Genomic DNA, 27969 nt, shown 5'->3' on the forward strand with positions numbered 1-27969 from the left:
ATCGCGCCACTGCACTCCAGCCTAGGTGACAGAACGAGACTCCGTCTAAAAAAAAAAGAAGTTTTTAAAGTTTTTATAGAGACGAAGTCTCACCATGCTTCCCAGCCTAGTCTCAAACTGCTGAGCTCAAGCCATCCTCCTGCCTCAGCCTGCCAAAACCCCACCCAGCCTGTTTCCTTTTTTTTTTTTTTTTTTCTTTTTAAATGAATACCACTGGACACACAGCTCTTGCCTTCTATTGAACTTTTAGTTATTTTTGGAGAATAAATTATTGCAAGTGGGTCAAAGCACACAAATATTCACACTTCTTAACTGCCCACTCCACTAAGCTTGAGGCCTCTTAGCTCATAGAAAAAATGGTGACCTTTGTTCTCAATATGCACAGGACCTTATCAAAGAAACTTTTCAAAGAATGAGATAAAAAAAAAAAACAGTGAAAAAATGACAAAGGATATGAATGTTACCTCAGGAAAAAAGAATACACTTGGCCACAAGAATATAAGACATGCTCAGCCTCACTGATAAACACTTGCAAATTCACGCCAAAAAAAAAAAAAATCTTATAAGTATAAGCAAGGACTGACAAGTTTGGTAGTAGCCCCGATGGTAAGGTCTGGGGAACAGTCACTGTCATTGTGCTCTGCAGACATGCCAATCAACAAAGCTGTAGGGGAGGATAACTTGCAACCACTGTCCTCAGTGCTGGGGATAGCAGCAGCACTGTCCAGGAGCACTTCCGGCCACCGTGGAATGTTCTGGACCTGGATCCAGCATGGCTGCCACGAGCCACATGTGCTTACTGAGCACTTGAAATGTGACTGGTGCAATGGAGGGACTGGATTTTTAAATTTTTCATTTACTTTTAATAAACGAATTGAAATAGCCACACATAGTTAGTGGCACCTGTATTAGATAAGTGACAGCTGCATAAGGATGCTGGCTCTAGGAAGCCCAGCAGCCTGTGATGGGGCTGCTTTGAGAACAGAGCACAGCTGAGTGCCCTGTGCTGGACTATGGCTAAGCCAGCTGAGTTAAGCACATCTCAGGGAACTCTGTGTGCAAAACAAGAAAGAGGAATTGAAAACAGAGAAATAGTGGGAAGAGGCAGAGGAGAAGAATAAGAATTGCCTGTTGCCATTTTTGAAGTGTGGCCTCCAGGCCTTGCAGCTGTATCTGAATGGCCATGAGCAGCACCGCAGGCCTGCGTGACGTCTGGCTGAGTGGCCACTGAGAAGGGTCTTTGCTGCCTCAGTTCCCAGGCGTGGCCATCAGTACTTGTCAGAACCGGAGCAGGGGACTGTGCCTTACAGCTGGATCAGCTAACCAACACTTTCTGGCTGTTCCTGGCTCTTAGATGTGGAACCAAAAATGTTACTGTATAGTTTGGTAAAAACAAATCATTACTTCGCACACGATGGCTTACAAATCTGGTTGCAATGGATTTGCATAAAATGAAGCATAGCTTAGTTTCTTCATGGTCTGGTCTAGTGTAAGAAGTGGGGATGCTGTTTGTCATGTCAATGATGGGGTGGGAGAGAGAGTGGCCACTCTGCCAGTGGGTTCCTGCACCATCTGTGGTGTGCACTAGCATTTCCCAAAGGGAGCAATATATTGGATCCTTTTCAAGGCAAATAGTCTTGACAATGCCTGATAATTCATCTAGGCACCCTAGTTAAGTGTTCTATAATTATTAAAGAGAGTTAGAATTGTAAGCCAATTTTAGTTCACATATATATATATACACACACACATATATATATTTTAACATTTAAAAAATTCTTCCTGGCTGGGAGCAATGGTTCACACCTGTAATCGAGCACTCTGGGAGGCTGAGGGGGACAGATCACAAGGTCAAGAGATTGAGACCATCATGGCCAACATGGTGAAACCCCATCTTTGCTAAAAATACAATAACAACAAAAAATTAGCTGGGCGTGGTGGCAGGCACCTGTAGTCCCAGCTACTTGGGAGGCTGAGGCAGGAGAATCGCTTGAACTTGGGAGGTGGAGGTTGCAGTGAGCCAAGATCGTGCCATTGCACTCCAGCCTGGGCAACAAGAATGAGACAATGTGCCCGGCCCTAAATGTTTAGCTTTTTAAAAATCCTTGTGAAATCTGTCCAGGTGTGGTGGCTCAGGCCTATAATCCCAGCACTTTAGGAGGCCGAGGCAGGTGGATCATGAGGTCGGGAGTTCAAGACCAGTCTGGCCAATATGGTGAAACCCTGTCCTTACCAAAAATACAAAAATTAGCTGGGTGTGGTGGCACATGCCTGTAGTCCCAGCTACTTGGGAGGCTGAGGCAGAAGAATCGCTTGAACCTGGGAGGCAGAGGTTGCAGTGAGCCAAGATTGTGCCACACTGTACTTCAGCCTGGGCGAAGAGTAAGACTCCATCTCAAAAAGAAAAAATAAAAAATCCTTGTGAAATTTGTGTTTGTTAATGATGAAAAACAGAGCTGCCAAAATATTTTTTTCCACCTTTGTAATCAGTTCTCTAAACACCAATCTATTCCCTTTTCCCGCCCATTCAAAAATCCCATAATCCCCAATATACATGGGCTTTTTTCAGACCTACATTTTGTTCCATTGCTCCATCTCTGCCTTTTTAATTGCTATTGTTCTTTTTTTTCTTTTCTTTTCTTTTTTTTTTGAGATGGAGTGCAGTGGCGTGATCTCGGCTCACTGCAACCCTCATCTCCCTGGATCAAGCGATTCTCCTGCTTCAGCCTCCCAAGTAGCTGGGACTACAGGCGCCCGCCACCATGCCCAGATAATTTTCTTTAGTTTTAGTAGAGATGGGGTTTCACCATCTTGGCCAGGCTGGTCTTGAACTCTTGACCCCATGATCCACCCGCCTAGGCCTCCCAAAGTGTTGCGATTACAGGCATGAGCCACCTTGCCCAGGCTTAATTGCTACAGCTCTTAAAATGTAAAGCTATTCCTGGACATTTTCTCTCGCAGGTGAATATTAGAATCCACTTGTCAATTTTCATTTTAAAATGATTTTGGTAACTGGATTAAATATGCAGTATTTTCTAAGCTGACAAAGAACACAATATAGTCAGACGGTGGATGTGACTCAATGGGTTTTCCCCCCTCACTCCCCAAACAGCCCTCATTTCCACATGGCCTCCCCCTGACATGAGGCCCTGGTCACTGGCCAAGACCAATCTGTCTGCCCTTGCCAGGGGCCTTCCTCGCCCTCACCAGTTTTCTTTATGGTATCGGTCAGCATCGAATAATATGTCACCATTATTTATGCATATTTTAGATTTATCATCCGTCTTCCTTGCTATAAATCTTAGTTTAAAAGGGCAGAGCTTTCATTGATTTATTCACTGATCTATCCCCAAGGCACATCACAGACACTGATATTCACTGAATGAGTGAATTTGGAGTGATGGCGTTTGAGATGTGAAATTTGCCATCTCTTTTGAACACCAACCTTGGTCTTTAGGGCTAACTCCCCTCCAGGTGTAAGATCCTGGAAAGGTGCTCTCTGTTGAGGAAGAGTAACTTCCCCATGGAGAAAGGCCTTTGTTTGGTCAAACCACCTCATTTCATTTAATTTGATCTTCTCAACATTTCTGGAAGGAAGACGATGCAGATTCAGCTGCAGGTGGGAATGTAAATTGGTGCAACCTCTTGGAAAAAGAATTTGGCTTAACATGTCTTAATCATGTTCTCCCCTACCCCTCAATCAGAGACCACTGGAACACACTGTGGGCTAATAGACTGGGCTTGTTTCTCGTTGCAGCAAGGAAGAACGCATGCCCTGGGGAGCCTCGTGTGTTCCACTCAGTAAGGCTGTTAGAAAGACACAATGATAGGATTAGGGCTTGGGTGACCTGCAAGGGGGTTTGAGAAACCTGGCCTCTGCTTGGATGGATGCTGTCAGGAAGTGGGGCTAGCTTTAGAGTTGGGAGTCTTTTTCTTTTTTTTTTTTTTGAGACGGAGTCTTACTCTGTCGCCCAGGCTGGAGTGCAGTGGCCGGATCTCAGCTCACTGCAAGCTCCGCCTCCCGGGTTCACGCCATTCTCCTGCCTCAGCCTCCTGAGTAGCTGGGACTCCAGGCGCCCGCCACCTCGCCCAGCTAGTTTTTTTTTTTTTTTTTGTATTTTTTAGTAGAGACGGGGTTTCACCATGTTAGCCAGGTTGGTCTTGATCTCCTGACCTCGTGATCCGCCCGTCTCGGCCTCCCCAAGTGCTGGGATTACAGGCTTGAGCCACCGCGCCCGGCCCAGGAGTCTTTCTTTACAAGCAGGAGGAAGGAAGCCAGGCGAGAGCTGCCCGGCAAGGCAGCCGCAGTGCTCAAGCAGCCAGCATGGGGCATCGGGGCTTCTTTGGCAGGGATGGTGCATTTGTGCTCAGATGTGAGTCTGGAGGGGCTTATTCCTGCCTCGATCCCTCATGGTCGGGGTGGACTTGCCTGACACGTTATGTTCCATGACATAGTTTATATTTAGCAGAATACAGGGCCCAGCTCCTGCATGTCAGGGGCTGCTGTTCTCTTTCTCACTGCCTTTTAACCCAAGGAGTCCACTTTTGGGCATCAATCATAAGCAAATAGATACACACGCAAATGAAAAATGTAAGGCCAGGCGCAGTGACTTGTGCCTGTAATCCCAAGCACTTTGGGAAGCCGAGGCAGGCAGATCATGAGGTGAAGAGATCAAGACCATCCTGGCCAACATGGTAAAACTCTGTCTCTACTAAATATACAAAAATTAGCTGGGCGTGGTGGTGCGCACCTATAGTCCCAGCTACTCAGGACGCTGAGGCAGGAGAATTGCTTGAACCCGGGAGGCGAATGTTGTAGTGAGCCGAGATTACACCACTGCACTCCAGCCTGGCAACAGACTCAAAAAAAAAAAAAGAGAAAGAAAAAAATAAGAAAAGTGTATGTACATCTCACCATTATTATTAATAGAGAAAATGCTCTCCAAATACAGGTGCAGTAAAGAAGTTTTACAAAGCAAATATGTGCCACAGGCCATGCTGGGCAGGGCAGAGTGCAGACAAGGCTGAGGATGGCACGGCCACGAGCGGCTGCCATGAGCTGGTGTGTGATGCAGCCCTACAAAGATGGCTCACTGGCCCAGAGACACTCAAGGACAGTGCTAAACAGAGAAGTGACATACAACTATAAATATAGCGTACTATCAGTCATGTAAGGGAAAATCTTTATTTATTCAACAAATACTTCCTGAGGACTGACTCCCTAGGGAACAGACCTGCACTTGTCTGTCTGTTCTCTGTGACTCATGACGATGATATAGGGAGATGACACAGCAAGTCCTAGAGGGCAGCTGGCTAAGCTCCAGGGCCTGGCTTCATGAGGCGTAACTACCAGCTGCTGAGCTCCAGAAGTTGGACATTTCCCATGTACTCCAAACTGATGGTGCTTCTGAGAACCAAACAGTGACAACCAAGTCAGAGAACCAAACAGTGACAACCCCGGCGCAGGGCAGGGGTGTGATGGGGTGGACACCAGGTGCTCTGCAGAGCAGTGTTGGGGAAGAGAAGTTCTGCAGAGGGAGAAGGCCCCACATCCCCAGGGCAGGTGAGATGTGAGCTGGGTCTCCTGGGATGAAGGAGACTGGGCTGGAGGAGAAAGTAGGGAGGAGCACTCCAGGAAGGCAGTGAAGTTTGGTGGAGCACTGGCTGTGGGTGGGAGGCAGGAGAGGAGGCGGGAGCAGGGCCTGAAGGGTAAGGTTACCAGGGGCTGAGAAGCCATTAGACTCTCAGCAGCAGCCCTGAGCTCCAGACTGCGCTTTGTTTTTTATCAAGCCCCTGCCCCCCGCATCATGTTATATCAGGGAAGCTCAGGGGATCCCTATGTCAAGTGGCAATTCCTCACCCTCCCCTTCTGCTGCATGAGGTCAGATATCAGCTGCCCAATATCCAGCAGCAACTTTCAATACCATGTTTTGTTTCTGAAGGTAGCAGGGACATGTAAGTTTGTGAGTATGTGAAAAGAGCACTGAATCCAGAGTTAGAAAACAGAAACAAAGTTTTCATCAATTATGTAAAGCAGCTCTCTGCCCCTGGGGTTGACAACAAACCTAGCCACAAACAGGGCCTAGTTTTCTCTCAGGATGTCATAGTCTAAGACAAACGAATGCCATGCAAAGGAGAGAAGTCAAGGCAGGGGATGTTGAAAGCAGAAAGGAGGGAGGAGTAACTAACTCCTGTGAAAAGGAGGCGTCATCAGATCCGATCCTACTTGGACACTGACAGCTGAGCCTTCACTGCCCCTACTGGGTCAGAAACCAAGCAACACGATTATGGTGCCCCATGGGGGGTTGTGAGCCCAGACAGATGGGTGCACCCAGTGGGCTGCACTGCGGAAGAGGAGCCCTGAGCTCAGGGTATATCCAGAGGGAAACATCACCTACTGAAGTGTCCTACTGCAAACACAGCTCTGAGATGCCCAGTTCAGGAGCGGCCAGGCCTTGCACTCTTGGATACCCAGTGTGTGAGTTTCCCGTGGCCGCCATAATAAATGACTATAAACCGTGTGGCTCAAAACAGCAGATGTTTATTCTCTCACAATTCTGAGGTCCCAAAGCCTGAAACTGAGGTGTCAGCAGGGTGGTTCCCTCCACTGTCTGCGAGGGAGAATCGGCCAGGCCTCTCTCCTGGCCCCCAGCGGTTTGCTGGCAATCTTTGGCATTCCTTGGTTTGCAGACACTTCACCTGCATCTCCGCCTCCATCTCCAATGACCTTCTTCTCTCCGTCTCTGCGTCTCCCTTTCCTTTCTCTTATAAAGATATCAGTCATTGGGTTTAGGGCCCATCCTAAATCCAGGATGATCTCATCTCCAGGTGTTTTAATTACATTTGCGGAGACCCTTTTTCCAAATAAGGTTGCATTCACAGGTTCTAGAAGTTAGAACTTGGACCTATCTTTTTGGGGGCCACCATTCAACCCACTACCTCCAGGAAAGACTGTAGGAGAGCAAGAGACGGGTGGAGGATTGCCACTCCCATTGCTGAGCTCTCCTAAGGAGAGACGGATGGAGGATTGCCACTCCCATTGCTGAGCTTTCTTAACAAGAGAACGGTTTTCATGTCAGCCTGAAGCAGTGATCTACATGAGCAAAGACATGGGTCTGGAAAGGGGAAGAGAATGTTTGAGACAAGGTATCATATTTTACCACAAGTGAGGAAGCCTGGAGTAAATGGTGTGAGATAAATCAGCCTGCACACTTCCTATGTGTCAGCGCTGTTCTAGGAGCTGGGACAGTAGCCGTAAACCAAACAAAAACTCCTGCCCTCATGCAGCTTACATTCTTGTCAGGAGAGACAGATAGGAAACAATATTAAGAGGTAAATGTTCAAATATATTAGAGGCAGAATCTGGGAGAAAAGTATCCAAGGCAGAGAGAATAACCAGGGCAAATGTCTAAGTGGAAACTGTGCTTGCCATGCTGGGCCACGAGGGAGGCTACTGGGTCTGAAGTCAGAAACCAAGAAGGCTCAGAGACTGAACCCTCCTCGCACGCTGACAAGATGGCCTGCACAGCTCCACATCACATGCACATGTGTACAAAACACCAGACCAAGGCCGGCCGCAGTGACTCACGCCAGTAATCCCAGCACTTCATGAGGCAGGTGCAGGTAGATCACAAGGTCAGGAGTTTGAGACCATCCTGGCCAACATGGTGAAACCCCATCTCTACTAAAAATACAAAAATTGCTGGGCATAGTGGTGCATGCGTTTAATCCCAGCTACTCAGCCCAGAGGCTGAGGCAGGAGAATTGCTTGAACCCGGGAGGCAGAGACAGGTTGCAGTGAGCCAAGATTATGCCACTGCACTCCAGCCTGGGCGACAGAGCAAGACTTCATCTTGGGGAAAAAACAAACAAACAAACAAACAAACAAGAGACCTCTGAATCAGAGAAATGGACAATTTATTACTCACAGTGAACACAGCAGCCAGAACAGTATCTTCAGTCACTTTCCCATGCCCCTATTCCCAAGAAGAGGGGATGTGGACCGTGCCACCTGGGCAGGCAGTAGGTTTGCATCCCAGGAGAAGGACCTGAAACTGGAAGACTTGGAGATTTTATCAGGGCTGTGGAGGACCTGCCTTTCATCTCCTCCAGAGATAAATGACTCATTATCCAGCAACACAGAGGTCAGCACCGATCTCACCAGCAACAGGCTCACAGGAGAGGCAGGGGCATTGGGAGAGTGGGAGGCAGCACAGGGCCAGCTCTTTCACGAAAACAGAGAAACGGGGCAGTTACAGAGTGGGAAGTAGTGGCACAGAGAACAGGAAGGAAAGGCAGCCAGTGAAGGTGTATCACAGCAGCTCCTACTGTGGGCACCCAAACCCAAGCCTCCTGGAAAAGTCTGGGAACTGTTAAAAATCCACATCTCAGCATCACCCAGCCAAGGGGTGGGGTGGGGTATGAACACATCCCCCACCATTCCCTGATTAAAGGCTGCAGGAGAGTGGAGTTCATGCCAAAGCACTTGAGATCAACCAACGATGCAGCCAGGCAGAGGCAGGGGAAGGCCAGCCCTCACCCAGAGAAGGGCAGGACAGGGGTGGACATGGGACCCAGGGCACTGTGGCAGTACAGACAAGGACCTGGGCAGGCACAGTGTCAGTCAGAGGTCCAGAGACCTGAAGGTGAGAGGGGCGGGACCCTTGAGGTTCCAGGAGAGAGCATCTTATATTTTTCCATTTTGCAGTGACTTGGAGATTTGTCCACACCAGTGCACAGAGGCAGTTCCTTTTCTTTCTTTTTTTTTTTTAACAGCTGCTTAATGTTTTATCCTAGCAGGATAAAACCTGCTAGGGCCATTTAAAGTGTTTCAAATCTTACAGGGCTGAGCCTGGTGGCTCACACCTATAATCTCAGCACTTGGGGAGGCTAAGGCAGGAGGATTGCTTTAGCTCAGGAGTTCGAGACTAGCCTGGGCAACATGGCAAACTCATCTCTAAAAAAATTTTTAAAAATTAGACCTGTAGGCCGGGCACGGTGGCTCAAGCCTGTAATCCCAGCACTTTGGGAGGCTGAGACGGGCGGATCACGAGGTCAGGATATCGAGACCATCCTGGCGAACACGGTGAAACCTCGTCTCTACTAAAAAATACAAAAAACTAGCCGGGCGAGGTGGTGGGTGCCTGTAGTCCCAGCTACTCGGGAGGCTGAGGCGGGAGAATGGCATAAACCTGGGAGGCGGAGCTTGCAGTGAGCTGAGATCCGACCACTGCACTCCAGCCTGGGCGACAGAGCGAGACTCCGTCTCAAAAAAAAAAAAAAAAAAAAAAAAAAAAATTAGACCTGTAGTCCCAGCTACTCGGGAAGCTGTGTGAACAGCAAGGGGTCAGTCTGGTTGGGGGTCTGCTTGGCTGCGGTCTAGATAGGGCCTGATTTGCTGGGGGTCCATCTGTCTGAATAGCTGGAGATATGTACTCATTTGGGGGACTTCTCTGTCAATCTGGAGGATCATGTCTGACCAACCAACTGGGGTTCACCCATCAAGATGAGAGTCTGGCTGGCTGCCTGGGATGTCAGGATTCCATGTGGCTGATGTCTGTCTGTCTGGCAGTCCATCTGGTTGGTTAGGAGTCTGTCTGACCAGAAGGTCTTTTCAGCCAGCCAGCCCACCTGGGAGATGGGGGTAGGGTCTGAGAAGTCTGTGTGTCTGTTCAGCTGGGAATCTGTTTACATCTGTCTAACTTAGGGGTCCACCTGGCTGTCCAGCTGGCAGAGGTGTCTGTCTTTTGGGGGCTGCTTGGTGTCTCTCTGGCTGAGGGGTCCCTTTGTCCACCTGTGGACTGTATCTCTGAAGGTTTGGCTGTCTGTCCAGGTTGGTGGTCCATCCGTCTATCTGCCCATCTGGAGGTCTTTTTATCGGTCTGCCCGGATGGCGAGGGGTCCATCCATTTCTCTGTGTGGTCCCCTGAGTGTTCAAGTGAGGCAGGCTCAGGTGTTGAGGATGGACCAGTGCATTATGTGGTGAGGAGAGCAGTCTCTGGAAGCTCATCTGTCCATTCTCCCCTTCATAACTCAGGGGCCATGCCCCTTCCTGATCTTCTTTCTTGAATCTGCTCCGTGTAGCCTCACCAGCCATTATACCAAACCTGCCTCCTCCAGTCTCCAGCCTTGAATTCTACAGTCACTGGGGCAAAGCCCCCGCATTTCCCACCCTGAGAAACTTTTATTTTGTGTGTGTGTGTGTGTGTGTGTGTGTGTGTGTGTGTGTGTTTTTAAGACGGAGTCTCGCTCTGTCACCCAAGCTGGAGTGCACTGGCCAGATCTCAGCTCACTGCAAGCTCTGCCTCCCGGGTTCACGCCATTCTCCTGCCTCAGCCTCCCAAGCGCCCGCCACCTCGCCCGGCTAGTTTTTTGTATTTTTTAGTAGAGACGGGGTTTCACCGTGTTAGCCAGGATGGTCTCGATCTCCTGACCTCGTGATCTGCCCATCTCGGCCTCCCAAAGTGCTGGGATTACAGGCTTGAGCCACCGCGCCCGGCCGGAACGTTTATTTTGATTCAGGCGCACTGTTTCCATTCTGCACACGGCGCTCAGCAGCGCCGGGACATCAGCAGTCCGAGCTCACACGAGGCAACAGGCAGGAGCTGGCGCAGATTCACACCCGGGTCCACTCAGCAGGGGGATCCCGGGGCCCCTTCGGCCTCCCAGTGCGCAGGTTGAAACCTGGGAGAGGAAGGGTACCGTGGGTCTCAGGAAGAAGCTGCGGTGTGCAGAGGCTGGAAAACACGAAGAAGGCCATCCCCCTGCCTCCAGGACATCCACAGGACTGAGCTCCATGCCCCATCCCTCAACCCCAGACTCCTGGGGTTCACTCAAAGCCGCAAAATCCCAGCAACCCAGGCTCTCCCTGACTTACCTAGCCCACCGGTCTGAGCTCCACCCGCCACGTCCTCGTAGGCGCCAGATGCGGCAGGACTTTGGTCAGCAGGAACTGAGGGCAGGAGACCCCCCGCCACGAGTCAGCTCCGGAAGCCCCAGGGAGTCCCAAGACCTCACCCCTGGCGGGGATGCTTCCCCCGAGGCCCGAAGAGGAGGGCCGAGGGCGCCTGGTGGGAGAAGGCGCACACCCCGAACGTGGCCTCGAGTCTTTGGGCGCGGCCGAGACAAGCAAGCTAGTGCCCGGAACTCTGCCCCAGGACCGGACCGCGACCGCCAGGGGGCGCTTCCGGGGCGTGGCCAGGGACGCCGCGACGTCAGCGTCGGGGCGTGGCCACGTTAGCATGGGGGCTGGGGGTGTTCGCGGCCGCCGGGGCCCTGCGGACCACAGCAGGATGGTTCCCTGAGAAGGAGCAAGCCTCCACTCACCGCGGCCAGGCACCGTGCCCCGCACGTCTTCCGCGTGCGCCCTGGGCCGCTGGGCGCTCGGCGTCACCTGGCTGTAGAGCGGCACCTCCTCCGCGCTGCGCGCCCCCGTCCCGGTCTCCGTCCCCGGCCCGGCGCCCGCTGGAGCCCCGCGTTTCTGCACCACCGCGTAGGTGTCAGCCATGGCGTGGCCCGGAGACCCGTGCACCGAGATGCTCCTGCAGGCAGGGAGGGCCGGGAGGAAGTGAAACGGCGGTGCTGGGCAGGGCGGGAGTGGGAAGGCTGCTCAGTGCGCAAACCACGGGCTTCCTTCCCGTCCAGGCGGTGCGCTAGACTGGAGGGAGGGCTCCCTGGGTGCGGGCCTCGCTTCTGGGTCCCTAGCGCCCTGCACGTTAGGTGGATGAAGGAGGAACGAGGTCGGCCTCAAAAGTAATTGGAGCAGAGTGTTGGTTTGAGGGGTGGCATTTCTGTGTTATTGTCTACTGAATACAAGAATGCGGAAGTGGCATAGAGGACAGGAAAGGATGGCCGCGAAGACAAGAGCCTTAAGTCTCCGTGCAAAGGCGGCTCAATCCCATGCCCGCAGCACTCAACGTGCAGCCTGACAAGAGGGCAGCGTCTAGAATTATTTGCTGAATTGTTTTTTGTTGCTTTTTGAGACAGGATCCAGCTCCGTCGCCCAGGCTGGACTGCTGTGGTGCAATCTCCGTTTACTGCAACCTCCACCTTCTGGGACTCTCCTGCCTCAGCCTCTGAAGTAGCTGGGACTATAGGCTCCCGCCAGCATGCCTGGCTAATTTTTGTGTTTTTAGTAGAGACAGGGTTTCACCATGTTAACCAACTGGCCTCAAGTGATCCACCCTCCTTGGCCTCTGTGAGTGCTGGGATTACAGGCGTGAGCTACCTGAATTAAGGTTTCATTGGAGGATCCAGGAAAGGCCTAACTCAGAAGGCAGGGCAAGCCTTAGAGGCAGAGGCAAGGGGACCACTGTGATGAATGAATCATCTTGGAGTGGGTTCCCAGGGCTCAATTTAAAGAAAGGGCCAGAGAGCACTTAGCGAAGTGAACAAGGAACGGACTGGTGTTCCAAGGATGAGGAAGGGGTTAGCCTGAGAAATTGGGTAGGGAAGAATGTGGGAATGGAGCCGGGTACCTGAGGACCCCTCTTGGTGGGCGGGGTATGGCGAGAAGTGCCTGGGGAGTCCGGAGGAAGAGGGCATCGTCGTAGAGTGGGGCACAATTCTGAGGAAAAACAGGAGGGGAGGCTCCTGAGGGAGGAAGCTGGCCAGGCCTCTCACGGGGCTCTGGGAGAAAGCTTTAAGACGGGAGAGCCTGATAAGGATGCCCGGAGGAGGGCACAGGTGGATGTCATAGGCAGTGCCTGCTCCCAGGAGTCCCGGGGGCTGGACCCTGCTTGGGGTCCTGGTCTCTGAGGGTGCTGATGGTGGACAGGAGAGTGGGAAAGGGGCCTTTGTACCTCTTTGATGTTCTGGTAGTGGAGGCTGGCATTCTGGATCATGGAGCAGAACATCTGGGCCACCGTGTGGTACAGGAACCTGTACTGCTCCTGTTGGGGTGAGGGACCATCAGGAAGGGAAGGCAGGGAATGACAGCAGCAGGCCACTGTCCCTGAAGATTAGGAGACCCAGCGTTCACCTCTGTCTGCACGGCCGCAGGCCGCTGCTTCCTCATCTCAAGGACCACATCAAAGAGGCTGAAGTCAGGTGGGATCATCTGGGGCAGACAGACAAGGCACTTGAGCAGGACATGAGGTCATGGGCAGCACACTGCACACACAGGATGCCTGCATCGTACCTGGGTCAGGAGCAGCTGCCTCACGTAATCCACGGTGCACAGGACACCTGTTCGCCCACAGCCGGCACTGACAAGAGAATCAGAGCATGCCTGGTCAGGTCCTGACCACAACCCCTTTTAGACAGGGCATTTGGGGATGGGGGTGAGAGTCCTAATGGATCCCTTGCGGAGCCTCTTGATTCCCAGAATCTCCAGATTATATCTGAGCAAGGAAAACCTTTTTAATCACTTACATTTTGTTGAGCAGCAGCTGTGTGCTTATTCCCCAGCTGAGTCTATGCTGAGTAAGTGCTCACAATTACAGTCCATGGAGGCGAGCAAGGTTTCTCAAAATAGGCACTCAGACGACAAGACTAGCCCCATGCCCTGCACTCCCCTCCCTGCCCTGTCCCCTCTGCCTCACCAGACCCTCCTGAAGCCCATTTCCAGAACCTGCAGTGGACACAGAGGGGTTCAGGGCCAGATCCCTGGAGGCGACGGGCTTCCTCCACCATGGCAAGCATGTGGTCAGGACTGCTGGGGACCCCACGGTCTGGCCAGGACATAAACTGTAGCTGGGACACAGAACGGGACTCCTGAAACACAGAAAAAGATGAGCAAAAGACTTAGAAAAAAAAAAAAGCATTAATTGGGTACCTACTATACACCAGGCCCACTTCTAGGCATCTTCCATTTATATCTACCAGAGAATAACTGAGGAGGTGGGTACTAGTATGATGCCCATTTTTACAGGGGAGGAAATCTCTCCCCTTTCTGGAGCCCCTTTGCCTCCTTCCTTGTTACAGTACCTTCTGGAATGTGACCTTGAGGGTCCTCAGCATGATGTCCTCATTCAGCCACTTCTCCTTTATCTGAGTAAGGGGGGTGGGGCAAGTAAGAAGAGGGAGGAGAAGAAAGATCACAGGTACCAAAAGACATTTATAGAAAGCAAAGCATTCCTGATTAAAAAATCAAATACAGAAAACATTTTAAAAATTCACATAGCCCGGCCGGGGGCGGTGGCTCACGCCTGTAATCCCAGCACTTTGGGAGGCCAAGGCGGGCAGATCACGAGGTCAGGAGATCGAGACCATCCTGGCTAACACGGTGAAACCCCGTCTCTACTAAAAATACAAAAAAATTAGCCGGGCGTGGTGGCGGGCGCCTGTAGTCCCAGCTACTCAGGAGGCTGAGGCAGGAGAATGGTGTGAACCTGGGAGGCGGTGGAGCTTGCAGTGAGCAGAGATTGCGCCACTGCAATCCAACCTGGGTGACAGAGCAAGAATCCGTTTCAAAAAAAAAACATAGCCCAAACCTCCCCAAAGCTTTCATTAAGGAAACATTTGACACAGGAGAAAAAGAGGAATTATTATAAAAACACAAGCCCTTTTGCAGTGAAAAGAGATTATTTTCTAAACTGAAACTTTTATTGTATTTATTAAGTACTAACGGTATGTATGACTTGAGAGTTCCCCCAGGCTCTTTTGAAATGGTAAGAGAAGACTTCCAAGAACCTTACCAGACACATTTACATGACAGAGATAACTGTGATTGTAGCCAAAATAAAAAAGCAAAGGCTATCCCTATATTAAGTGCTAACTATTTGCAGGCTAACACCAGAGGGTTTCCTGCAGTGTGAGTGGACTGTGGGTTAAATCATTCATCCTTTTAGGCCCAACCCAAAGCTTTTCCGCCCTGGGAATCTTCCTTGAAACCTCCCACAGCTCACCAGAGTGATGCAGAAAATCCCAGTCTGCACTGGCTCCTGCTCCTGGGCCCAGTACCGCTCACACCTTTTCTGCAAAGGTAAGGGACAAAAGGCAGGGAGTGGGAAGAGGGAGTCAGCTTTAGAGCTAGCTCAATCCCGCCACAAGACACCCCAAGTGCTCGTGGTGTAAGCACAGGCAGCTATACTTACAACCTATAACAGAGGCCAGCCAACAGAGCCATCAGATTAAACACATGCAGACTCAATGGAGGTGCGCTGCTGACCATGCAGGGGAAATACAGTCCAGGATACCCTCCCGCTGTAAGCAACTAGAAACTGGACAAAATACATGAGCCGCTATTTTCAGACACTGGTTGGCAGGCGTTGCAGTACTGTGGTCACTGAACAGACCACCCTGGCTTATTGCATGGAAGTGTCACCAGGCTGTAAGACATGCGTCTAATGATCCCACAGAGCTGAGCCAGAGACCATGGCTCAAGGAGGCCAAGGCAGCTAGAATTTGCAGGGCTGAGTCCTGCAAGGAACAGAGCTATGCAAATAAAAGAAAAACTTGCATAGAAGTCCCCTCCTTGATTCTTTGGTTGAATAATCTGAATATATACAGCATGAAACCCTACGAGGCCAGGCAAGAATAACTTCCCATGAAAGAATAGTAGGGATCTGTATGATGAACATTTCCTTGCGCTCACTATGAGACAGAATTCACATTGCTTCTAGCTAGAGTGTAGAGGCATTATCAACTATAAGGGGCATTTAGTAGGGAACCTAGAATGCCCACACATTAGAAGTATGGCTAAATTAATTCTAGAACAGAGGCTACTTGATCAGCCATCCAAAAGTTCCTGAAAAGGCAAAACACTCTAAAGAAAACAATCCAGCACTTACCTGTGCAAAATTCAAAATATCAAGCATCCAATAAAATTGTACTGGATATACAAAGAAGCAGGAAATTGTGACCCATAACCAGGAGAAAAATCAGTCAGTAGGAAAGGGCCCAGAAATGACAGTTCAGGAAAGAAGTGAAAACTCTTAAAAGAGCTAGTACAAATATACTCAAAGATGAAAAGAAAACATGAACATGCTGCAGAGTGGAATGAAAGATAGAAAAAATACCTGAATGGAATTTATAAAGAAAAAGAATAAGATGTATGAAATGAAAAATCCACTAATAGCAGAGTAGACACTAGAAGAAAAGATCAATAAACATAAAAACATAGCCATATAAATAATTCAAAATGAAATGAAAAAAATGAAGAGAATCAGTTCTCTGTAGAAATATACCAGACAGTCTAGTGTATGTGCACATGGAGTCCAGAAGGAAAGGAGAAAGGGGGGATAACAGAAATTTATGTGAAGAAATAATAGGTGAAAAATTTCCCAAATTCGATGAAACTATGAATCCACAAATTCAAGAAAGTCAATGAATCAGAGGGAGAATAAACCTAAAGAAAGTCACACCAAGGCAGATCATGATCAAATTACTGAAAAAGAAGATTTTTTTTTTTTTTTTTTGAGACACTTGCTCTGTCACCCAGGCTTGGAGTGCAGTGGCGCAGTCTTGGCTCACTGCAACCTCCATCTCCTGGGTTCAAGCGATTCTCCTGCCTCAGGCTCCCCAGTTGCTGGGATTACAGACACACACCACCACACCCAACTTTTTAAAAATATTTTTAGTAGAGACGGGATTTCATCAGGTTGACCAGGCTGGTCTCAGCTCCTGACGTCAAGTGATCCACCCGCCTTGGCCTCCCAAAGTGCTGGGATTACAGGCATGAGCCACTGCACCCGGCCCCAGAAGAGAAAATCATAAAAGCATTATGCACAAAAAGGCACATCACATACTGAGGAACAAAGTTCAGAATTATAGCAACATTTTGTCAGAAACTGCAAGTCAATGGTATAATATCCAAAAAATGCTAAAAACCTTTTCAGACAAAAGCTGAGGGAATTCATCACAAACAAATTTGCACTCTGAGAAATATTAGTGTAAGCTCTTCAGATGCTTATAGACAGTGGCTGCTGCCTGTAATCCCAGCTATTTGAGAGGCTAAGGCAGGAGGATTGCTTATGGGCACTTCAACACCAGCCTGAGCAACACAGCCTGTATCTTAAAAAAAAAAAAAAAAAAAAAAAATTAAATTAGCTAGGTGTGTTGGCAACATAACTAGCCTGTATCTAAAAGAAAAAAAATTTTTTTTAATTAGCTGAGTGTGGTGGCACACCTGTACTCCCAACTACTTGGCAGGCTGAAGTGGGAAGATGGCTTAAGCCCAGGAGTTTGAGGCTGCAGTGAGTAGTGACTGCATGCTGCATTCCAACCTGTGTGAGAGTGAGACCCTAACTCTTAAATAAATAGAATAAGTAAGCTCTGCATACAAAAGGAACATGATACAAATGGAAATACAGACCCACACAAAGTAGCAGAGTAGGAAGAAAAGTAAGTGACTAAATGTAAAAGATATTTCTGTCATTTTAAACATCTTTGAAAAAATAACCTAGTGAATTTTATCAAAGAGGAATTAATACCAGCCCTTCACAAACTCTTGCAAAAAAACTGAGAGGAACCATTTCCCAACATACTGTGTGAGGCAAGTATTACGCTGCCACCAAAACCAAAGACATCACAAGAAAAGAAAACTACTAACCAATATCTCACAAACACAGAAACAAAAATTCTCAACGAAATACTAGCAAAGTGTTAAACACCATGACTAAATGGGGTTAATCCCAGGAATGTATGATTGGTTCAACGTATGAAAGTCAATGTCATACACCATATTAGTAGAATACAAAGCAAATGATCATCTGAATGGATGTGAAGAACAAAATTTGACAAAACCCAATGGTCTTTTATAATGAAGTTCATTAGAAATTCAGTGCTCAGGATTTTTATTGGGGCACCTTCTGCACAGCATGTAGGCACACTCTGCCTAGGCTGTACCAAAATGTCAGACTACCAGCAGGAGAACAGGTGTTCTGCATAAAGCATATTGTTTGTATTAACAGTTTAGGCATAGTGAGCACAATTATCAGAAAGCTAGGTTTCTAGAGGCCACCCAAGAGTCTACAGGAAGGCCTTTCAAAGCATAAACAGTTATGCTTGCTATGTTTAACTCTTCTGCATGGCAAGGGACCTACCCAAAATAGCCAAAACAATCTTGAAAAAAGAACAAATTTGGAACTCATACTTCCTGATTTCAGAACTTCTACAAAGGTATAATAATCAAAGCTATGTTATACTGGCACAAAGATAAACACATCAATCAACTTAATAAAACTGAGAGTTTAGAAATAAATCCTTATATTTATGGCCAATTAATTTTCAACACAGGGGCCAAGACCATTCAATGGGCAAAGCATATAGTCTTTTCAACAAATGGTTCTGGAATAACTGGATAGTCACATGCAAAAGAGTGAATGTGGACCCCTATCTCACATCACATAGAAAAGTTCACCCAAAGTAAATCTGAGCCCTAAATGTAAGCAAGAAAACTACAACACACTTAGAAGGAAAAACAGGAGTAAGTCTTTATGACCTCTGATTAGGCGATGGCTTCTTAGATACACCAAAAGCACAGCAACACAATAGATTGGAATTAAAATTTCACAAAATGTTTATGCCTCAAAACACACCATCAAGAAAGTGAAATGACAGAATGGGAAAGACATTTTAAATCATGTACTGATAAGGGACTTATACCCAGAATAACTCTTACAACTCAATAATAAAAGACAACCTCAAATAACCCAATTTTAAAATGAATAAATGACCTGAATAGACATCTGTCCAGAGAAGATATACAGATGGACGAATAAGCACATGAAGACCAAAACCACCATGAGGTACCACTTCCCACTCATTAGGGTGACATATATGTCATTGTCATATGCCACACGATGTTTTGGTTAACAGCAGATCACATATACGATGGTGGTGCCATAGATTATAATGGAGTATATGTAGAAACCTGACACATGGCACTTGATATTGGCATTGCATATTAAGTTGGGGAAATGACTGATAGTAATGGTGCTGGGACATTTGGTTTTCCATATGAAAAAATATATATAAATAAAAATGTATATATATCTATGTTTGTGTAAGTATACTCTATGATGTTCCCAAAGAGAAGATAGTCTAACAATGCAGACCATATCCCTGTCATTAAACTACACATGTCCCTCCCTCTCTCTCTCTCTGTTGATGGGAACATGAAATGGTACAGCCACTGTGGAAAACAAAATGTTAAACATAGAGTTATCACATGATCCAGCAATTCCACTCTTGGTGTATACCCAAGGAACTGAAAACAGGGATTCAAACAGATACTTGTATACCAATTTTTTTTTTTTTTTCTGAGATGGAGTCTCGCTTTGTCTCCCAGGCTGGAGTGCAGTGGTGCGATCTCAGCTCACTGCAAGCTCCACCTCATGGGTTCATGCCATTCTCCTGCCTCAGCCTCCCGAGTAGCTGGAACTACAGGTTCCTGCCACCACACCCGGCTAAGTTTTTGTATTTTTAGTAGAGATGGGGTTTCACCATGTTAGCCAGGCTGGTCTCCACCTCCTGACCTCGTTATCCACCTGCCTCGGCCTCCCAAAGTGCTGGGATTACAGGCGTAAGCCACCGTGCCCGGCCTGTATACCAATGTTTGTAGCAGCATTATTTACAATAGCCAAAAGGTACAAACAACCCAGATGTCCAACAGGTGAATGGATAAACAAAATGTGATATATACGTACAATGAAATATTATTTGGCCTTGAAAATTGTGAAATTCTGATACACACTGCAACATGGATGAACCTTGAAAAAAGGGCAAGTATTGTATATTAGTGTATTCCTGATTCCACTTGCACAAGGTACCCAGAATGGGCAAATTCATAGGGACAGAAAGGAGAATAGAGGCTACCTGGAAATGGGGAAATGGGGAGTTATTGTTTAATGAGTACAGAATTTCTGTTTGGGATGATGAACATGTTCTGAAAATAGACAGTAGGAATGGTTACATCCATTGTGAATGTACCTAATTCAATTGAATTGTACACTTGAAATTGTTTAAATGGCAAAATTATTTTGAACATTGCTCACTGAGCACCTATAAAATGGCAAATTTTATGTTATGTATATTTTACCACATCATTTAAAGAAAGACACAATGGCATAACGCTTCACATCCCCTAGGATGGCTATAAAAACAGAAAGACAGTAACAAGCATCGGGGAGAAGAAATGGGGGCCCTCAAACATTGCCGTGGAAATGTCAAATGATGCTGCCACTGTGGAAAACAGTTTGGCAGTTCCTCAAAATGTTAAAAATAGAGTTTCCATATGGCCCAGCATTCCCAGCAATACCCAAGAGACATGAAAACACACATCTACACAGAGACTTGTATATCAGTGTTGATAGCAGCACTGTTCATAATAGCCAAAAAGTCGAAAGAACCCAAATTCTATCAACTGATAAGTAAAATGTAATGGATCCATTCATTGGAAGTCTTCAGCAAAACAAAAAACAAAAAACAAACAAAAAAAACATGCTAGGCAAAAAAAGGTTATATATTATATGATTGCATTTATATGAAATATCCAAAGTAAGCCAATCTATAAAGACAAAAATAGATTAGGGATTGTCTAGGGCTGTAATGGTTGGTGGGAAATGGGGAGTGACTGCTAATAGATATAGGATTTTTCTTTTTTCTTATTTATCTATTATTATTTTTTTTCTTTAGAAACAAGAGTCTTGGCCGGGCGCGGTGGCTCAAGCCTGTAATCCCAGCACTTTGGGAGGCCGAGACGGGCGGATCACGAGGTCAGGAGATGGAGACCATCTTGGTTAACACGGTGAAACCCCGTCTCTACTAAAAAAAATACAAAAAACTAGCCGGGCGAGGTGGCGGGTGCCTGTAGTCCCAGCTACTCGGAAGGCTGAGGCAGGAGAATGGCGTAAACCCGGGAGGCGGAGCTTGCAGTGAGCTGAGATCCTGCCACTGCACTCCAGCCTGGGCTACAGAGCGAGACTCCGTCTCAAAAAAAAAAAAAAGAAACAAGAGTCTTGCTCTGTCACCAGGCTGCAGTGCAGTAGGGCGATCTTGGCTCACTGTGACCTCCAACTCCCTGGTTGAAGCTATTCTGCCTCAGCCTCCTGAGTCGCTGGGATTACAGGCACCTGCCACCACGCCCAGCTAATCTTTGCATTTTTAGTAGAGACAGGGTTTCACTATGTTGGCCAGGATGGTCTTGATCTCCTGACCTCGTGATCCACCGGCCTCAGCCTCCCAAAGTGCTGGGATTACAGGCGTGAGCCACCATGCCTGGCCTGGATTTTTTCATGGAATGATGAAAATGTTCAAAAACTTACTGTGGTAATAGTTGCATAACTCAGGAATATAGAAAAATTATGGAACTGTACACTTTAAATGACTGAATTGTATATCAATCAATAAAGATGTTTAAAAAGGATATTCTAAAGCAAACATAATAGCAGTGTACTTTGGAGTATATTTTATATATAGAACTAAAATATATAGTAACAATAGCACAAAGTATGGAAAGGGGTAATTGAAATATACTACAGTAAAGTTCTGACATTTTACATGAAATGTATAATATTATCTGACTATAGACTATAAGTTAAAGATATATATTGTAAACCCTAAAGCCACCACTAAATATTTAAAATACAGATGTATAGCTAATAAGGGAATAATTACTATGCAATAGATTAATAAAAAATTCTCACTCTGAAAGACAGAATAAAAGAACAAACAGAGCAAATAGAAAACAAATAGCCAGAAAGGTAGGTCTAAACCCAACATTATTGATAATTACATTAAAGGCTAAATATTCCAATTAAAGGCAGAGACTGTCAGATTAGATTTAAAAGTAAGTCCTGGCTAGATGCAGTGGCTCATGCCTGTAATCTTAGCACTTTGGGAAGCTGAAGTGGAAGGACAGCTTGAGGCCAGGAGTTCGAGACCAGCCTGAATTATACAGTGAGACTTAATCTCTACAAGAAATAAAAAACAATTAATCAGGCATGGTGGTGTATGCCTGTAGTCCCAACTCCTTAGGGAGGCTGAGCTAGGAAGATCACTTGAGCCCAGGAGTTCAAGGTTACAGTGAACTATGATTGCACCACTCCATTCCCCTCTTTAAAAAAAAAAAAAAAAGTCCCTACGATACACCACCTACAAGAAACACACTAAAAATTAAAGATGAACATAGATATAAAGTAAAAGAATGGGAAAAGACATATGCAAACTCTAAAGAAATTTAAGGCAGGGAGTGGTGGCTCCTGCCTGTAATCTCAGGACTTTGGGAGGCTGAGGCAGGTGGATCACCTGAGGTCAGGTGTTTGAGACCAGCCTGGCCAACGTGGTGAAACCCCATCTCTACTAAAAATACAAAAATTAGCTGGGCGTGGTGGCAGGCACCTGCAATCCCAGCTACTTGGGAGGGTGAGGCAGGAGAATCGCTTGAACCTGGGAGGCAGAGGTTGCAGTGAGCCAAAATCACGCCATTGCACTCTAGCCTGGGCAACAAGTGGTTAACTACATCTCCAGAAAAAAGAAAAAAAAGAAAGAAAAGAAAGAAATTTAAATGGCTATATTAATATCAAAGTACACTTCAGAAAAAAATATTAACAGAAATAAAGAGAGTCATTACATATTAGAAAAGGGATCCAATCATTAGGAAGACATAATCCTAAATGTGTATGTACTCAGTCATAAAGTTTCAAAACATGAAAAGTAAAACTACTCAAGCCTGTAATCCCAGCACTTTGGGAGGCCGAGACGGGCGGATCACGAGGTCAGGAGATCGAGACCATCCTGGCTAACACGGTGAAACCCCGTCTCTACTAAAAATACAAAAAAATAGCCGGGCGAGGTGGCGGGCGCCTGTAGTCCCAGCTACTCCGGAGGCTGAGGCAGGAGAATGGCATAAACCCGGGAGGCGGAGCTTGCAGTGAGCTGAGATCCGGCCACTGCACTCCAGCCCGGGCGACAGAGCAAGACTCCGTCTCAAAAAAAAAAAAAAAAAAAAAAAAGAAAAGTAAAACTGAAAGAATATTACAGTAGATTTCAACATTCCTCTTTCAGGAAATAATAGGACAAGCAGACCAAAAAAATTGTCAGAAATAAGACTTGAATAGTGCTGTTGAGAAACTTGACCTAATTGATATGTATTCAACAGTTGGTAATTTCAACACTCTTCTCTAAGCAATCTATACATTTAGAGAAAATAAATCAGTAAAGATATAAAATACACAGTAAAGATATAAAAGTGTCTTTCAGAAAAGTCTGTCAATTGACCTAATTGGTATTTACGGGACACTCCAGCCAACCACAGCAGAATACATGTTGTTTTCAAGTACACTTGAAATTAAAGTAGAAAATGAATTAGTTGGGCATGGTAGCATGTGCCTGTATTCCTAGCTACTCAGGAGTCTGGGGCAGGAGAACTGCTTGAACTTGGCAGGCAGAGGTTGCAGTGAGCTAAGACTGCACCACTGCATTCCAGTCTGGGCAACAGAGCAAGACTCTGTCTCCAAAAAAAAAAAAAAAAGTGGAAAATGAAAAAAGCAATAGAGAAAATGAATACAAATGAATACAACCAAAGCAGTTTCTTTGAAAAAATAATAAAAAAATCTCTAGTCCAAAGATTGGCTGACACTTTTATAAAGGGTCAGATAAATACTTTAGAATTTACAGGCCATATAATTTATTCACCTTGCAACTACTCAACTCTGCCAATGTAGCATAAAAGCAAGCATAGACAATACGTAAATAAATGAGTGTGGCTGTGTTCTAATACATTGTTTACAAAAAAAAGGTAGGAGCATGAAAAAAGAGATAGCAAGATAGATGAAACAGAAATACAGAGAGAGAGAACACAAATTACCAAAATCAGGAATGAGAAAGAGACATCACTACAGATCATACAGGCTCCACCATCAGCTAGTCACCCCAGGGAACCCTCACCCCACCCATGGAGCAGGCAAGAATGTAGAAACCACATGAAGCTATGTGCCTTCAGCCTTCATTGTTGACATGCATTTATTTATTTAGCAACTAATTTGTGTTAACAGGCAAAACAAAAATTCCTGGACTTAATGGATCTTACCTTCTAAATCAGGGAGTTTAAGAATAAACAATGTTCATAATACATTTGTAGATTATCCAGTGTGTTAGGAGTTTGCAAGAGCTGTGAAGAAAAAAGGAAAAGTAGGACAAAGGAGGGAGAGTGGAAGTTCTGAGAGTTTAAAATGGTGTGAAGAGCCACCCAGGAAGGTCTCATTGAGGAGTTAACATTTGAGCAAAGACCTGACGGAGGTGATAGAGCAAGCCATGGGGAAGGATGTCCTAGGCTGAAGGAATAGCCAAGGCACAGGCCCTGAGGCACAGCCATCCCTGGAACATGTGGGGAACAGCAGAGACCAGAGTTGTTAGAGTGGAGTGAATAAGGGGGAGAGAGGTGGAAAGAGAGGTCAGAGCCTTCAGGGGAAGAAGTCAGAATAGGGCCTTATGGTCTAAGGTGTGAAATGGCTGGGAAGCCCAGCAGGAGAGGGGTTGCCAACACTGGGGGATGAATAACAGATGAACAGAAACTTAGAGGAACAATGGGGCTTCCCACAGAGCCACAGTAAGGTCACTCCAAGAGCTGGACCCTCGTGTCCTGGGGTCAAGAAGCCAGCAAGATCCCTCCTCCCTCCTCCTTCAGGACATGAAATCTGGGGGCAGAGGACATGAAATCTGGGGGCAGAGGACACCTACCCGCCCGTTCTCTATCTCTCGGCAGGCCATCAGGATCACCTAGACAAGGTGGGTCAGGGGAGAGGAAGGTGATTTGGGGGAGGGGGCCAGGGAAACGCCAAGGGGGTACTTAGATGTTGACCCCACCATTGTGCCCTGGCCCCAAGTGCTGACCTTGACCCCAAACTCCCAGACCAGTCTCCAGAAGTCTAGCAGGGTGTGAGGCAAGGGTCCTTGAGTGGCAATGTAGGCCAGGCTTCCATCCACGCCCTGGTGAAGGCCGAATTCACTACTGAGATTCTGCTGCCCACCCCCGGCCACTCCCAGTCCATCTCCTTCCGTGACCCCAACCCTCACCCGGATGAAGTTGCCATTAATGTAGTCGCTGTGTCCCTCTTCCTGGAGCAGGGAGAGGATTACTCGCGTCTGATCATCTGTCAGCAGATAAGGTGAGAAACGTGGAGTTTGGGGAGGATAGGGTGACCGAGGGTCTGACAGCCCCCTGGCTGAAAGCCAGCAGGGGACCACACACCTGCAGAGATCCCACCAAGGTGCCCTGGTGGGCTGCTGAGCAGTGCAGAGGGTGAGGCTCTGGGAGGAGAGCGCAGTGGGTGACTCCAGTGCACACTGATGCCTGGACAGTGGCGGTGCGTGCGCGGCTGCACAAGCTCCCTACCGAAGCCCCGACTTACATGGCAGCACGTCTTTGTAGCGGTTCTTCCTCACGTTCTCTGGCCGACTGCCGGCCTTGGTGGAGCACATGCCATCAGCCTTCCAGGCGGCTGAGCGGGCCTGGATGTCCTGGTAGAGCATCATGAGTGGGCCGGGGAGGGGAGGAGACAGGAGAGGAGCCAGGTCAGAGTCCCGGGCCACCTAGGCACGCTCAGGATACAAAGCCAGTGGTCTGAGGAGGTGAGTGCAGACCCCGATGGCACCGGGCCTGCCTAATAATAATGATACAGAAATAGCGACCAGAGCACCTTCTCTGTGCCAGTCTCTGTGCTAAGGGCATGTAATAATCACAGGTTCCTATGACGTGGGTACTATTATTGAGACCCCCATTGTGCAGGCCAGGAAGTTTATGCACCACGTGGTTCAGCGACTTGTGGAAGTTCCCAACCAGGAAGTCACATGGTGAGGGTTGAACACAGACCTCTCGGCACCCACCCCCTGCACACTCCATCTGTAGCACTGTCCTGTAAGCAATAACTGCGATGAAATATATTAAGGGTTATATAACTAAACATAAGAGAATGTACAATGCATAGGCATTATAATGGATAACATATTATGTACAAGATACCATAGGCACTGTGTTACTGGGAGATTATAATAATAATTAGTGAATCGTGTATTACCATCATCGTCGGGTATTCATAATCTCAATGATAATAAGTAACACCCATGCCGCTTAGAATAGTGGCTGTGTGCCAGCCACTATTCTAAGTGCTTTACTTGGTCCATTGGGTCATTGAAGCCCTCATGATGCCCTTGTGTAGTGGGAGCACCTAGAAGAGCCCAGTGATTCCTGCACATGTGGGAGGCAGGCTTGGGGAGCAGGGGTGCCCTCACCACCCAGCCTTCGGCATGTGAGGCCCTGGGCGCTGTGCACGGTTCAGAACCCACCCAGTCGCCTGATGTCATATATCACATGGGTATTATGTTCACGTTTGTTACACACATTCTGATATTGTGTAATTATGTATTTTACATTTATTATGCATTTCTTAGTTTCTTATATACAGTGTTTCTACATGTGTGTAAATTACTTAGATTGATAATTATCTGTTACATATTGTATATTTACTTACGAAGTTATCAAGTAACTTTGGTCATTTTATAATTATAATCTTTGTTATATTCATTGGTTGTATTGTTTTATGCAGTTATACAATGTTTATTGTATAAACGGTCATTTATACTATTTTTATGTATTTGTCATTTATTGCTAAACTTGATATGCATCACCATATATCAGTTTACACATTTGTAAGGTATGTTTCTATGTCTGGTATGTAAGCTATTACACTTTAAACAGGTCATTGACTGTAGTGTGCAGTGCCTAGCATGCTGCGTGAGCCTTCCTAACGCTGGGCTTGCACTACCCGTATTGTAACGTTTAAATTTTTTGTTTGGTTTGGTTTTGTTTGAGATGGGGTCTCCCTCTGTCGCCCAGGCTGGAGTGCCGTTGCACCATCTCAGCTGTGCAGGGGGCACCATCTCAGCTCACTGCAACCTCTGCCTCCCAGGTTCAAGCGAGTCCCCTGTCTGCTCCCTAGTAGCTGGGATTACAGGCGCGTGCCCACGCAAAGTTGATTTTTGTATTTTTAGTAGAGAAGGAGTTTCGCTGTGTTGCCCAGGCTGGTCTTGAACTCCTGAGCTCAAGCGATCCTCCCGCCTCGGCCTCCGGAAGTGCTGGGATTACAGGCGTGAGCCACCGCGCCTGGCCTACGTTTAGAATCTTTACAGGCAGTGACGAATGCCCCTGCGAAGTGCGCGCCCACTATGTGCTAAGCGCTTTTCACCCGCACCATTTAATCCTTTGGTCATTCATGTCCCCATTTCACCAAGGGAGAAGCCGAGGTCAGAGGGGCCAGGTAGACCGCCGGGACCACACGCGGATTCGGGCCCCGCGTTCACACCCTCACCACGCCACGGCCTCCGCGTTCCTCTTCGCCCTGCTGCAGCCCCTTCCTTGCTGTGGTCACAGGGGACAGTCAGGCCGCCAGGAGCGGCGGGGCCGGGGCTGTCCAGCATAGCAGGACCCCCCTCCCCTGCGGCGCCCGCCCCGCCGGTCCAGCCCGCAGCCAGGTTGTTCCGGGAGCGCGACGCGGACCCCGGTGTGCACGGTCCGTCCAGGCCTGGCCGCGCTCCGGGCGGGTGGGCAGAGGGTGAAGACGGAGGCAGCAAGAGCGAAGAGAAGTGCCGGGGAGAGGCACACGGAGAGATGCCCCGCAGCGGGGAGACACTCGGGACACCGAGATAGAAAGGCAGAGCCCGCCGGGGGCGAAGGACCGAAGTCCGCGGGGCCAGGGCCGGGGCGCGCCACTCACGCTGAACTCGCCGGCGAGGACGGGCCCCTCCCGGCCGCCCCGCGCTTCCAGCCGCTCCAGGAGGCTCCGCGCGGCGTCCAGACTGCGGCTCATGGCGCCGCGGGCCAGCGAGGTCCAGCGAGGTCCAGCGAGGTCCAGCGAGGTCCAGCCCGGCCGCCGCGCTCCGCGCTGCGAGTGTGGACGCCGAGAGAGGCGGAGGCCGGAGACGGAGCCCCCGCCCGGGCCTGGGCAGCCAATGGAAGCGCGTAGCGGCGGGCAGGGCGTCCCAGCCACGGTGTTCAGAGCCCCACCCCGGGCGCTCGGCCTTCACGCCCAT

At 47.9% G+C, this 27969-nt stretch overlaps 1 protein-coding gene across 6 annotated transcripts; it reads right to left on the reverse strand.

The window, feature by feature from the left end:
- LOC104675564 (tyrosine-protein phosphatase non-receptor type 18) lies at positions 1–27969 on the reverse strand. 6 transcript variants are annotated; one of them, XM_030932622.1, is made up of 16 exons: positions 27654–27969; positions 25293–25401; positions 24958–25034; positions 24775–24870; positions 24622–24660; positions 14847–14915; positions 13927–13989; positions 13571–13713; positions 13139–13205; positions 12980–13057; positions 12801–12890; positions 12477–12565; positions 11326–11540; positions 10877–10951; positions 7929–8054; positions 1–45 (listed from the first exon to the last, which is right to left on the reverse strand). In XM_030932622.1, the coding sequence occupies exons 1-15, from the start codon at positions 27744–27746 to the stop codon at positions 7957–7959; spliced, it is 1401 nt and encodes a 466-aa protein (XP_030788482.1). In that variant the 5' UTR covers positions 27747–27969; the 3' UTR covers positions 1–45; positions 7929–7956. The 6 variants fall into 6 exon arrangements, with proteins under 6 accessions (XP_030788482.1, XP_030788481.1, XP_030788480.1 ...); XM_030932621.1 differs by lacking the exon at positions 1–45 and adding an exon at positions 4956–5407; XM_030932619.1 differs by lacking the exons at positions 1–45; positions 7929–8054 and adding exons at positions 9275–10187; positions 10512–10736 and having other exon boundaries at positions 27654–27966.

This window comes from Rhinopithecus roxellana, chromosome 6 (genome assembly GCF_007565055.1).
Source record: "Rhinopithecus roxellana isolate Shanxi Qingling chromosome 6, ASM756505v1, whole genome shotgun sequence".
Lineage (NCBI taxonomy): Eukaryota > Metazoa > Chordata > Mammalia > Primates > Cercopithecidae > Rhinopithecus > Rhinopithecus roxellana.

Bases quoted from the DNA above. Each gene is read 5' to 3' on its own strand.
- LOC104675564 (XM_030932619.1), bottom strand. From the start codon at position 27,746: ATGAGCCGCAGTCTGGACGCCGCGCGGAGCCTCCTGGAGCGGCTGGAA. The intron at 13,990-14,846 runs GTGAGCTGTGGG...CCCCTTACTCAG, and splicing joins GGATTTTCTGCATCACTCTG to ATAAAGGAGAAGTGGCTGAA. The intron at 13,058-13,138 runs GTACGATGCAGG...TGTCTGCCCCAG, and splicing joins GGCAGCTGCTCCTGACCCAG to ATGATCCCACCTGACTTCAG.